We start from the raw sequence: 12408 nt of genomic DNA, 5'->3' as shown, positions 1-12408 counted from the left end.
CTGAAAGAAATACCTGTTTTTAACAATGTAATTAAAAATCTCATGGCTTTTGCTGCAAGAAAAAGAATAGTGCATTAACTCCCTAGATAAATTCATATTGCATAATTATATTTTATCCTCCAAAAGCAATTTTAATGAGATGCTATAATTCAGTTTTCTCTAGTGTATAATGCTTTTCTTTTGTTACTTATTTCTTTGTGTCATTGCTAAATCATACTTTTCCTGCATAGTTTTGTTCTAAGACTTTTTTCCTGCATAAGATGCCTCTGATTTCTTTATTTCCTTTTCTTTTTTTTTTTTTTCTTTTTTCCTTTTCTGTTTTTTCCTCCCAATTCACTTATACATTCCAGCAATGGGAAAAGGATGCAGCTGATTGCTTTTAGTACAGGAAAAATTGATCATGCTAGGAACTTGTGAAGAATAGTGCACTTCTATTTTGGTGTAAAACCCAGAACAGAGAGTGGTCTAATTGACAGAAAGTCACTCTGATTGTTCGCTAGTTTCCAGTCCCTGGGAAATCACTATACACCCTTGTCTGAAGGTTCAAGTTCATCACTGATATACAGTTCCACTAGGTATGTCAGTCTCAGCACTTACAATTAAGCCTGCTGGAGACAGCTTAAGAATTCTTTGTGGAATCAAAGCAAACACTGAAGAATAACCTAAAAAAAATGAGTGTTTAATGTCTAGCAAGTAAATATGGAAGATAGGCAAAGATATGGAAAGAAGGCACCCTCTTCCACCAGCAAGGCAGATGAACAACAATTATTTAATACAGAAATAAAGTTTGCCCTGTGAGGGGGGGAAAAAAAGTGCAAAGCATTATAAAACTGCTGTTTTGCAGATATTGATGAATGTGCCTTAAAGACCCACACCTGTTGGAACGATTCAGCCTGTGTGAACCTGGCAGGAGGGTTTGATTGCCTTTGTCCATCCGGACCATCTTGCACTGGAGACTGTCCCCATGAAGGCGGCTTCAAGCGGAATGGGCAGGTGTGGACCCTGAGGGAGGACAGATGCTCCGTTTGTTCCTGCAAGGTGAGATCCAGCTGGTCTGGGTTTCAGGAGTCCTTCAGTTCTCTGGGCTCATGTCAGAAACCCAATATTGCAGTGGCACTTGTGTTGGCAAAAATACTAGCCTAAGCCCAAGGCACTGAGGCAAAAGGTAAGCTCTGCTGTGGACACTGAAGCTGTGGTGGGGAAATTGTTCTGGGAAGTAATTTTTTTTCTTATTTTGCACAACCACAGACACAGCTGGATAATGGCTAACCCTGCTGAGCTTCTACCATGTCACCCTGTGGGCCAGAGCTACTCAGAGCGTGCCTTGACGAGGGTCTTGCATTACCCTTTAACACCATGTGCAGGCGATTAGCACACTTACTGGCAATGTTGAAAGCTGTTTTTAATTTCTCTTTCACATGAATATGCATTTCTCAGGACAAGTACTGCAGTCAGCCATCTTCCTGTTGGTGGTGTTTCCCATTACTTGGAATACAGGTGAATTAACTGGCTGAGCAGGAAGGCCTGAGCATGAGTCAAAGGTTAGAGGACCTAGCAGCAGGCACTTAATTTCGTCAAGTGAAGAAGGGTGAAGGCCAGCTTTCTCTTCCTTATCCCACCTCTGCTGTGTTGGCAGCTGTCCCACTTGAGCAGTGCAGCACTGTCTGCACCTTTGGAGACAACAGGTGTAGTATAAGTAGATCTACCTTAGAGTTAACACTTAGATCAGTTTTTTGTTTTTTCCCCTGGAAATTATCAGTTCTCTTCTGAGTATGGTAACCATGTTAAAAGAACATTTGACTCTGCTCTCTTCATTTTCACTAGTTAAAAGAGGAATGCTGCCATTGAAATTAGAAGAATTTTAGAAAGACACCAATCTGAGAAACGGTTGGTCTTTTATGGCCACTTTGACCTGATACATTCATAGCACTGGTAAAGCTGTCCTTAGACACAGCAGAACACTATTGCCCCTTGCATAAGTGTAAGTAAAATGAGATTTTGGCCACTGTGAGAAGCTGAATGTAGGGCATGAGAATTGGCCTATCAATCCCCATGTCTCAGTGCTTATGAGCCAGAGAAGCATTAGAGACTTTGAGGGGGACAAGGGGGAAGGGTTGTTTTGAATTTGCAAGAGCCTGAAAGCCTCATCATTTCTGTATTGCAATAGTATAGCAGAAGGGAAAATTAAGACTTTAGAGTGAATAGAACCCGCAAAGTACACTGCTGTTTTGGGCTCAAAAGGGAATATGTTCTTGTTAGTTGCTATATTTTTTACTTCAAGTAGCCTCAAGCTCCCTAAAACTCCTCCCTTCAGAAGCTGAAGTGTACAACTCCACTGAATATATATCAAGCTTTTATTGTAATCTTGGGGAACTGGCTGGCTTATGAAAGGATTTCCAGTCAATAGAATAAACAATTTAATATATGTGAAGACATCTGGTCTGCCTTTGCAGAATTATAACTATTAGTATTCCCATTTTAGATTGCTTGTAATTTGTTTTATTTGCCATTTCTCACTGCACTTATGTCTTATGTTGAATGCTCTTATTAGTATATGAAAATATACAAAATTATTAACTAGTACATAGATATTTTAAACTAAGCCTGGCACTGTTTGTTGCTATGACTCTTTCTTTATATCTTCTTCACTTTCCAGTTTTTCCTCTGTGAATTAACATTTGCATTTAATTTCATTCCAGTAGCTGTCTGTTTCAAGAGCCAAATTCTTGTCTGTAGAACAGGGAAAACAGGGAGAGCTCCTTCTCTATCATATCCCAGTCAGAACATAAAGTCTTCCCTCAGTGTTTATTGCAATATGTTATTGAAACTTATTTCTATAAACTGTGGCTTCCAATGCACCAGACTACTTCTGAAACCTGCTGCAGGACTCCATCCTTTTCATGCCGTTGCATGGACCTACTTGACCTTTTTGCAGCCTGCTCAGTTTTCAGTGAGGAAAAGGGCAGAGTGTAACTAAATCACTCATACTTCTTACCTGAGCTTTGAAATGATCCTACTCACTTGTTTTGTCTAAGAGATAAATCAGCATTTCAGATTTAAAATAATGTGTTTTCTTTTGGCTTTTCTTCTGTTATGGTTATTTTAGGAAAGGTCAGATGGATGTATTTTGTGCATTGGCTGAAACACATAGATCCCATCTTGAAAAGATTTAAACTTACAATCTGGTGCAAAGGAAATTAAATACCTCACTTAACTCTGAAGTTCATTAAGTAAGGTTATTTGTGGAGTAGGATACTATAGACTACGAGAAATTATATTACTTCAGTTATGTCATGAAGCAGAGTGTCATTATTGAAGCACAGGGGATCGTTTCAGTGTTTCATCAGACCCAGTCTCTTCATACCATCCTTGTTCATCTGAGTGAATATAAAGTTTACAAAAACATAAATTCTCAAAACTAGAAATTAATATAGTACCTTAAGCATATTTGATGTGTCTTCTACAGGCATGTTCCTGAATTCTTGTGAATTTAATACACAATCAAATTTAAAACTGGTAGAAATTTGAAGGGGAGCGGCGAGCTGTTTCTCTCTCCCACGAGAAAACTAAGCCTGACTGTACAGTCTGGCTATATCTGGACTTTTGAGTCTGTCCTCTGATTAAGACAACACTCCATTCCTTGTATGAAAAAAGCCTTGGGGGAATAAGCACAGTGCTGGGAACAGGGGGATGTACCAAGGTGAAGTGTGTTCCCAAGGGTGAGAACAGTTTGGTGGTTTGGTTTCTGCAGGGTCTGATTTCTGTCCAAATTGGCTTTGGGGCTCTGTGGAAACTTGAGTTACCCTTTACAGTGATTCCCTTGTGGGCCAGTTTTTCCTTTGGTAAGAACAATTTTGTGTTCGCACCACTGATGCTTATGAAGCATGTAGAACTGATTCAGTGAGGAAGGTGGGGAGGGAGAAGTACTAATAAGATGCTATATGTTATTACCCAACAAAAAAAAAGTTGTTTTCTCTGTATTTGTCAATTTTTAATGTATTTCTCAATGCTACTGTAGAGCTGCAAAGATGCAAGTGAGATGTTGTAGGTTAAGAGGCTTTGTGTCACTGCAGTATAGGGATAAAAATGTTTTTTGAAAGGCTTGGAACTAATGAGGTTGTAGATAAAACACAGATGCTTAAAGAATAAAGAGAGTAGCAGTGTATTATGATTACCAAAAGGTCTCTGGCAAAATAATCAGGCTTTGTCAGTGTTCTGAAATACAGAGAGCAAAGGCAACGTAAAAGGTTAGCTGCTCCCCAGAGGTAACAGCCACGGGAGCTCAGAGAAGCACAGAACTACCAGCACTGTCACCTGCTGAAAGGGGAATTTGAAAACTAATCCTGAAAGCTTGAAAACTGAATTGGAACTAAGCAGACAGGTTATTGTTCGCCATTATTAATCAGCACTCCATTATGGAGAGGAGAGGGACTTGCCATTGTTATGGGCGTTGGGTTGCCCGGACGCCTGGCACAAGCCCGCATGCCTGGAGCTGGTCCTGGTCAGGCTGGCAGAGCTTTTGGGCTGAGCTGCCCCTTGATGTCTGCCCTCAGCCGGGGGTGGAGGATGGCTGTGCTTTCCCACCCACAAGGATGGAGATTGAGTTATAACTCTCCACGAGGGAAGGCTTTTGGCTTTCTTCCTTCACCACTTTCTGAAAGGGAAGGATGATTTCTTGCTTTTATTTTTTATGGAAAGGGTTTATTCCCAGCATTGCATCTGGACCTGACTGGACCTGTGGCTGAGGAAACAGGCCACTACCAGTCTTCCTTACCTTAGGATTTACTCAAACTGCTGAGTAAGGAAATAAAGTTTGTTTTTCTTTCTACCACAGCTAAAACAGCAAACTAGCCACAAGCACAAGTAATTTTTAATTATCTCAATTTGATACAAAACTGAATATAGACTGTAGGGCAATCTAGTCGTATGCCCTGTGGTTGGAAAAAGCAGTTCAGATCCATGTTAACTAGCATGTTTGCTACATTTCCACAATTCTGTGTTCTCTTCAGCTTTCCTTGTTAGGCATAAGAAAACTTTTTAATTATTTTTACAATAGGAAGTAATAATCTAATCAATTCAAAACTATGATGAAATGCAGCAGTGACAGACGTGGGTATTGTGATTCCCCAATGCTGATTTTGTACATGTTGCGCTGTGGCCAAGACTGGTTTTGCTCAAAACCAAGAACCAAACACATTCCTACATCAAAACATAAACAAAACGACCACCCATGCTACATGCCGTGGTTATGGCTATTTAGTCTGTCCGTGGAAAAGACATCCTGGGCTGCTGTCACTCTTTTTAGTAATCACTTTTTAAAAGGATGAGAGGAAATAAATTCCCTTGCTTTGATAGGTTTCCCTTTATTTGGTGGCAATGTAAAGCTTTTTTTCCTTCTTTCCTTCTTTCTTTCCTTCAGATACAGGTTTATAGACTCAGAACAAGGTTCTGTTGAGAACATGGAAAAACTGCAATAAGATAAGTGGAATTGTTTGAGGAATTGTACATTGTGAGCCAAAGCAGAATATAGCTTCATTCCTCTCACAGCTCTACCTTCAAATTGGCTGCAGGGGACGCTTTGCTTATGGACTAATCCAGTAACTAGCACTGAACGCAAAAGAAGTTCATGACCAAAGTTTTCAATAATGTCCTCATGGTTAACTGTGATTTCAGTTCCCAGTTTACATGTGGCATATCAGTATGTTGGCTCACCTACAGTAAGGGGTATAATTTCAAACACGATAGTCCATCCAATTTTCGTAACTGGAATTGAAATAAATTTGTTTTCCTGTGATGCAAAGAGAATATATGCTTTCTCTTTACATGCAGAAGCAATTCTTCTGTTTATCTCAAACAGTTCTGTTTAATGGTCTTTAACAGAATGAGCCATCCAATACTGTAAGCAAATATTTAGCAAAGTCATATTTTGGAGAGCCTGTGGAGTACAGGCCCTCTTTCATACGTGAACTGAATTATAATGGATGTTGATACATCCATTTAGCTTTAAGCTGGTGTGCTGTAGGATCAGATGTGGAACAGAACCAGTGGTGAATTCAAAGTGAAGAATGATTAGTGCTACTGTGACTTTGCTATATTGTGCTCCTGTGAAGTTAAAGGGACCACCTTAATAACTTCAATTTATTTATTCAAGTTATTTTCTTCACAGTGATACATTCAGTCAAAATAGTGCTAAACAAATACTATATGTATTAAAGTGGCAACTGCTTGAAGAGTTCGTTGATGTAACCAATGAGATATGAAATTGCTTCACTGTATTTCTTCTGAGATACTGATTTCTTTTAAATTCAATTAGCTGGAGACGGGAAAACAGTCTTCTCAGATTCAGACAGTGGTGGATCCACGCACTGATACAAATTGGGACAATACTGGTGTTTGAGGTATTACTCACAACTGGCAGGATCCAGTCCTTGTTGCAGTAACGTTGAATACACTAAGAACTTAATATTTCCTGATATGCCGAAGACGTGCCCTTTGATACACATCCCCTGTGACCTTATCTGGGTTGCTGTCTGGCAGTTTGTGGTTGACATCAGGGCAATGTGTCCTCGCAGGATGGGAGGATTTTCTGCCGGAGGACAGCCTGCGACTGCAAGAACCCCAGCGCTGATCTCTTCTGCTGCCCGGAGTGTGACACCCGTGTCACCAGCCAGTGCCTCGACCAAACTGGGCACAAGCTCTACCGCAGCGGGGACAACTGGACCTACAGCTGCCAGCAGTGCCGCTGCCTGGTATGGGTAAAGCGTTTCGGAAGGGAGCACGAATAATAAGGATTCTGATTTTTAACAAAGCATACCTGGAAGCAGGCTCTTGGCTCCCTCTTCACCTGCTTTTTCAGACTGGGAATGATGATAAAGCACTTAGCACCAGGGAACTGAAAGCTACACCATCCGTTTTCCTCTTACTCTTGAATAAGTAGGTCTAATGAACAAAATGAAAAGCTTGACAAAAGCTTGGAAACCTTGACACTGTATTAACTTTAGCATTAGGCTACTTTTGAGAACTTTTATAAGGTCATCTGATCTTTAAATGACCTTTTACATTGTTTTTCACATGTGATAGATTTGGTTGGAGGAGTTTCAGCTTTTAATTAAGTTGGTGTTTTAATTAATTTGGTGTACCTGTCTTATCAAAATGGACAATGCAATTCTTTTTTTTTCATTCAGCAAATGCTGGGAAAATGGAGTGCCAGTGCCACGTGCTGAATTAGCAAAAAATAACCAAAAAAGAAGGATAAAGAAAACCGAAATTACTAGACAAACTTGCAGTATAAAAAACATTTGTTTTCTCATTAGGCACTGTAGATTATTGCCCTAAAGCTTTAAGTTTTGCACAGATATATTAATTAGGGCAGCAATGAACTTCATGAAAATTATCAGTTTTCCATTTATAGCTGTCTGTGTAACATAGTCTTTATATATAATATTAATCAAGAGGTGTCTGAGCATCAGGAAACAAATTACATTCAAAGCTAAGTTATCATTAAGAGATAGTAATCCATAATGTACAGCAGTAAGTATTGTATTTTGTATTCTCCTGAGATTTTTTTTTTTCAATGTTCACAAAAGAACAGCAAGAAATGTTTGCAGCCAGCGGCAATGGCAAATATTAGATGTGACATGTTTTACAAGGGATACTGAGTTTGTGGCTAGCAGTTCTTTGCCCAATTTTATGATTGGGTTAACATACAGAGCTAAAAGGCAGCGTTGCTCTGGATCAGTGCTACATGTAAGGTTCCGTTACTGGAGCCCTTCACAGATGAAGTTTAGACACACACAGCAATACTCTATGGAAGTGACCTGATGATTCTTCTCCGTGTTTCTATCTACTAAACTGATTTTTCTAAAAAGGTAAATCATAAAATAAAATGACTCAGTGGAACATAACTGGTATTGCTGTAACAATTCCTTCAGGAACTGATAATAAAATCAATTTTGGCTGTTGCTAGTTAGATCAATATTCAATGCTTCTTGAACGTACTAACCTACATCTACCTGGAGTGTTAATTTTCTATTTAAACAGTTGCTGTGATCCCGCAGAGACGTTTATGTGACCAGGTGTAGAAAGAGTGCATGAGTCTGCAAGGTGATCACTGCAAAAATTATAGTTTATGGAAAATATTGAAACCCAGTAACTAATGCTGCCTTTAAAAACCCCAAAGTACTCAAGTTCCCCTGCTACAATGATGACAACAGCGTTTAGACAAGAAACAACTAAATGATAGACTGCTACATTTAGGAAACTTGAGCTCAATATTCAAACATGCATTTATATGACCAACCAAACTGAGAGCTGATCCATTAAGTTTATTTCAATTTTGGCAAAATAAAACTTTTCCACTCAACAGGATGCAAAGTTTCTTGGTAGCTAATAAACGGCAACAAATTCAATGAGCTTTGCTTCAATTTTTACAGGAAGGAGAGGTGGATTGTTGGCCTCTTCTGTGCCCGAATCTAAACTGCGAGTACACAGCCATCTCAGAAGGAGAGTGCTGTCCCCACTGTGTCAATGACCCCTGTCTGGCTGACAACATCACCTATGACATCAGGAAAACCTGTCTAGATGGCTATGGAATGACAAGACTTAGTGGTGCTGTATGGACAATGGTGGGATCTCCTTGTACAACCTGCAAGTGCAAGGTACGGTGGGCAAGGTAGAATGGTAATGGAAATGTATGTTGCTGCATGAAACCAGGATTGCTTTCTGCCCTTGGAAGCTCACATTCAGGTCTCGGGAAAGTAAATGAGGCCCAAGGACAGAAGCCTACAGAAAACCCCCATCTTCTGTGTTTTGTAGGGCAGAAACAAAACAATTCTGTGCCTGTTGAAAATGTTGAGTGCAGATATGTAATATCCTAGTGCAACCTTCAGACGTTCTGTTGGAGAGTGCTTCAGGCATTCTCAGTATGAATCTAGGCTAATATTTTAATAATTGCCTAATGTGGATGTTCATGAAAATGTGTATTACAGAGCCAGTAAGCAGAGGCAAAAACAGTAATAAAAGTTTCACTAGCAAGTACACAAGTAGAAACGCATTGCAGCTCAGAGATGAAGGCACTCCCACAACAGAAGTGGGAAAGGAATGTCACAGTTTCTGTTCCCTGGTCTCATCAAGATGTATTTAATCCAATGGCTCTAGAGGAATCTGTCTCCCTTGCTCCATGCGGTGATGACCCCACTGCGCTAATATCAGAATTATGAAAATGTTGTTTTGGGTTATATAAAATGTTCTTCTCTTCACTGTGGGAAACCAAACTGTTGCTTCAGGGCTTTAAATTATTGAAGGTAGCTTTTCTACCATTCTTTAGAGTTTTTCCTATTCGTTTGTGTTGGATTTTTAAAAAAGGAAAAAAATTACTCTTTTGGGGTTTCAATGATTGCTGTAGATTTTTATTATGAGATAGTTTTGTAAATGATGGGATGTTGCAGAAAGATATTTAACAATCGATTAAACTCCAGAGCTGTATGGTTTTTCCCCCATACATATCTGCCACGAATCAGAAGTCTGAACTATCGGCTTATTTCAGACAATCAGAAAGCTTCCCTGCATGGATGACATCAAAACTCTTTCCATTAACTTCCTTGCATGGGAGAAAAATCCAGTCATCTCTGTTGCCATTGCTGTGCTACATTTTGTTATGGGGACCACTGAGTCTTCCACATCCAGGTTTCTGGTTCATGTGTAGTTCAGGCCAGGTCAGTGCTATTTGGCAAAGTCAGCCTCCTCAAAAAGCCACTGCAGTTGGGACCGATGAGGACACCTTGGGATGATGGCTTAAGCAGATTACCGTATGCGGTAGATGTGTCAGAGACGCATCTGTCTCTGTGTGCCACCAACCCCTTTGCTCTTTGTGACTTGTTCTGCGGAGGGGATTGACACCTGCTTGTTTGTCTGTGCAGAATGGGAACGTCTGCTGCTCGGTGGATTTAGAGTGTCTCAACAATAACTGACGTAGTCAGACCGGACTGTGCTGAGGGAGGAAAACTGATGAAGATAACACCTGAAACGAAGTTGTATGCGTTGGCATTTTATACAACAGACAATTACCAAAGTCTCCACACGAGGAAGATGTTTGGGAGTTGCCTTTGGGACCTATCACTATGCTCATCCTTGCTAGCCTTGTCTGGGTGACTTACAGTACAGCGCATATCAGTCAATGGTTGTTAAAAGTTTTCAGTGTTGTAAATTACACACTTTTCCTGTCAAGACATTTGCAAATATGTTTGAATTATTTCATGGGTAAACTAATGCTGTATTTTTGTTTTAATTTGTGTATTGACAACATGATAGAATTCAGCTCTTCTTACTTTGAATCTAGATTTTACAAATAAGACAGCCTGTTGTGATTTTGTCCCATGATTTCACCTACTTAGTTCCAAGGTCCCTGTCAGATGTATTTATGAAAATATGTATGTATGTACAGTCAAATTGCATAGTACTTATATTTCACAGCTGTCCAACATTTTAAAGCATTCAGAGGTATATTTGATGGACAGAATGGAAGTAATCAAAATAAGACTGTCTTAAAAATTTATAAAATTAAATGCCATGAACTTAATGAAATGGCAAAAAAAGCACTTTCTTCTCCAAACATGCGGAGCAGCAGCAAGACTCCTAGAGAGAGAAATGGAACTAAAAACACATTCTACTGCCAATTCAACACATATTCAGGAAAGAATCACTGGTCGTTGTCAGTACTCTGTTCTGCAAGAGAAACTGCAAGTGCTGGAAAAGAGTAAAATCCCTCTGGATTGTGCAGTGATAAAACAGTCAGAGACCCTTAAAATGAGATAATTTAAATTGACTAGGTTAGAATTTGCTTTCAGTTGTAAAACCATTGATGAGTTTGGAATTTTTCCTTTTTTGTATTTACAGTAATAATGATGTCCGCCTTCTCAGTTACTGCTACCATAATGACAAAGTGTAGAAACACCTGTACCAGCGACATGCAGGGCAGGAGACCTTAACACTTGGTAACTTTCATTCCCAGTTGACAGCTCAGAAACAGATTTTTCTCTTTTCATACTTCATGACATTCAAAAATACTTAGTTTTAAATTTACCATGAGCACAGTGTTGTTTAGTACCGAAGTTTAGACAGAAATACAGATTAAAACTCTTAACCCTATATCGAGGTTAGAGTTTAGATTCTCTTCAGCTGATGTCTATTTTTTTTCATGAGGCTAGAAAGTTTGTGGCATTAGAACAAGAATATATTTCTACGATGATGGCATCTACAGCTTAAATGTCACCTTTTTAATGTGCTGTTGTGTTTTGTTCTGCTCATTTGTGTAGTGTTTTTTGCTTTTTCTTTATTTAATTAAACACACTGAGTATATGGAAAAGAGTGCAGAAATAAGTATAGTGGCTACAGTTTGGAAAGTCTACATTTGTGAGTTTTTTTGTAGTTTCATGCAGAAAATGTGAAACTGATTAATAAGAATGAAGTGTGACTATACAGTGAAAAAATTAGTCGTCTTTTAAATGAAGTACTACTATGTTTCTTATAAGGGGACAGTGGCAAAACAATATAAAAATTACTTGCAATCATTGAGACAACTTTATTCCCATTTTTTTAAACAAGATTTGTTTTATCTAACAGGTTTGTGTGGTAAAGTTAAATTTATTTTCTTAAAATGCCCCATCATTTTCAGCTACTAATGTATTGACTATATTTGCATTGCCCTAATGATTGTATAATAAGGGAAACAGTTGTGTTTTATATGATACTCAAAGGGTGTTTGTAAATCATAATGTCAGCTCATTTTGTATATCACATTGTAAAACCCAATGGTAATTCAGTTGGATGATATCCAGTGGGCTGAGATATAAAGGGGAATGATTTAAAACTCGTGGGCATCTAAATAAACTCCTATGTACATATTGCTTTCCCTTAGTTTTATTAGCAGAGTTTTAAAACACTAATCACTGTCCTTTCCAGACTTGAACTTGTGATGTTGCTTTAAAAGGAGAAAGAGTGTTTGCCTGGAGATGTAGCGTCAGAGTTGTAAGAAATACTTTGTATTTTTGTAAAGGACAAAAGCATACATTCTGCTCTGTCATACACACCGATTTCGGAAGCTCTGTGAATGGGATGATAGTGCAGCATCTGAAACCCATTCTTTTCCCATTTACCTTGTAGTAGTGAAGCCCTTTCCCGGGATGCTTTCTGGAAGCTCCAGACCTTGTTAGGATCATATTCAACAGGAGCAGAGAAGTTCACATTTTCCCACCACACAGACCAATTTTCTTCCAGAACTCAAATGCAGATTGATTCAGTAAAACCCTTTCAGAGCATTTTATACAGCATTATGTGTTATTATCTCCAGAGTAATACAGCTTGAATTGTTTACACAAAGTCAAAATATTGACACAGACCTGTTTGTTTATG

At 39.0% G+C, this 12408-nt stretch overlaps 1 protein-coding gene across 2 annotated transcripts in view; it reads left to right on the top strand.

Annotated features, from left to right (window-relative positions):
* NELL1 (neural EGFL like 1) overlaps window positions 1–11903 on the top strand; it is a 297446-nt gene extending 285543 nt beyond the window's left edge. For both annotated transcript variants that reach the window (XM_074884815.1, XM_074884814.1), the window contains 4 exons: window positions 845–1038; window positions 6573–6749; window positions 8433–8657; window positions 9918–11903. In XM_074884815.1, coding sequence (XP_074740916.1) covers window positions 845–1038; window positions 6573–6749; window positions 8433–8657; window positions 9918–9968 — 647 coding nt within the window. In that variant the 3' untranslated portion in view covers window positions 9969–11903. The remainder of the gene's footprint in view (window positions 1–844; window positions 1039–6572; window positions 6750–8432; window positions 8658–9917) is intronic.
* Window positions 11904–12408: the final 505 nt, after the last annotated feature.

Source organism: Strix uralensis, chromosome 15 (genome assembly GCF_047716275.1).
Source record: "Strix uralensis isolate ZFMK-TIS-50842 chromosome 15, bStrUra1, whole genome shotgun sequence".
NCBI classification, from domain to species: Eukaryota; Metazoa; Chordata; class Aves; order Strigiformes; family Strigidae; genus Strix; species Strix uralensis.
This window is presented reverse-complemented; position numbering and strand designations above follow the sequence as displayed.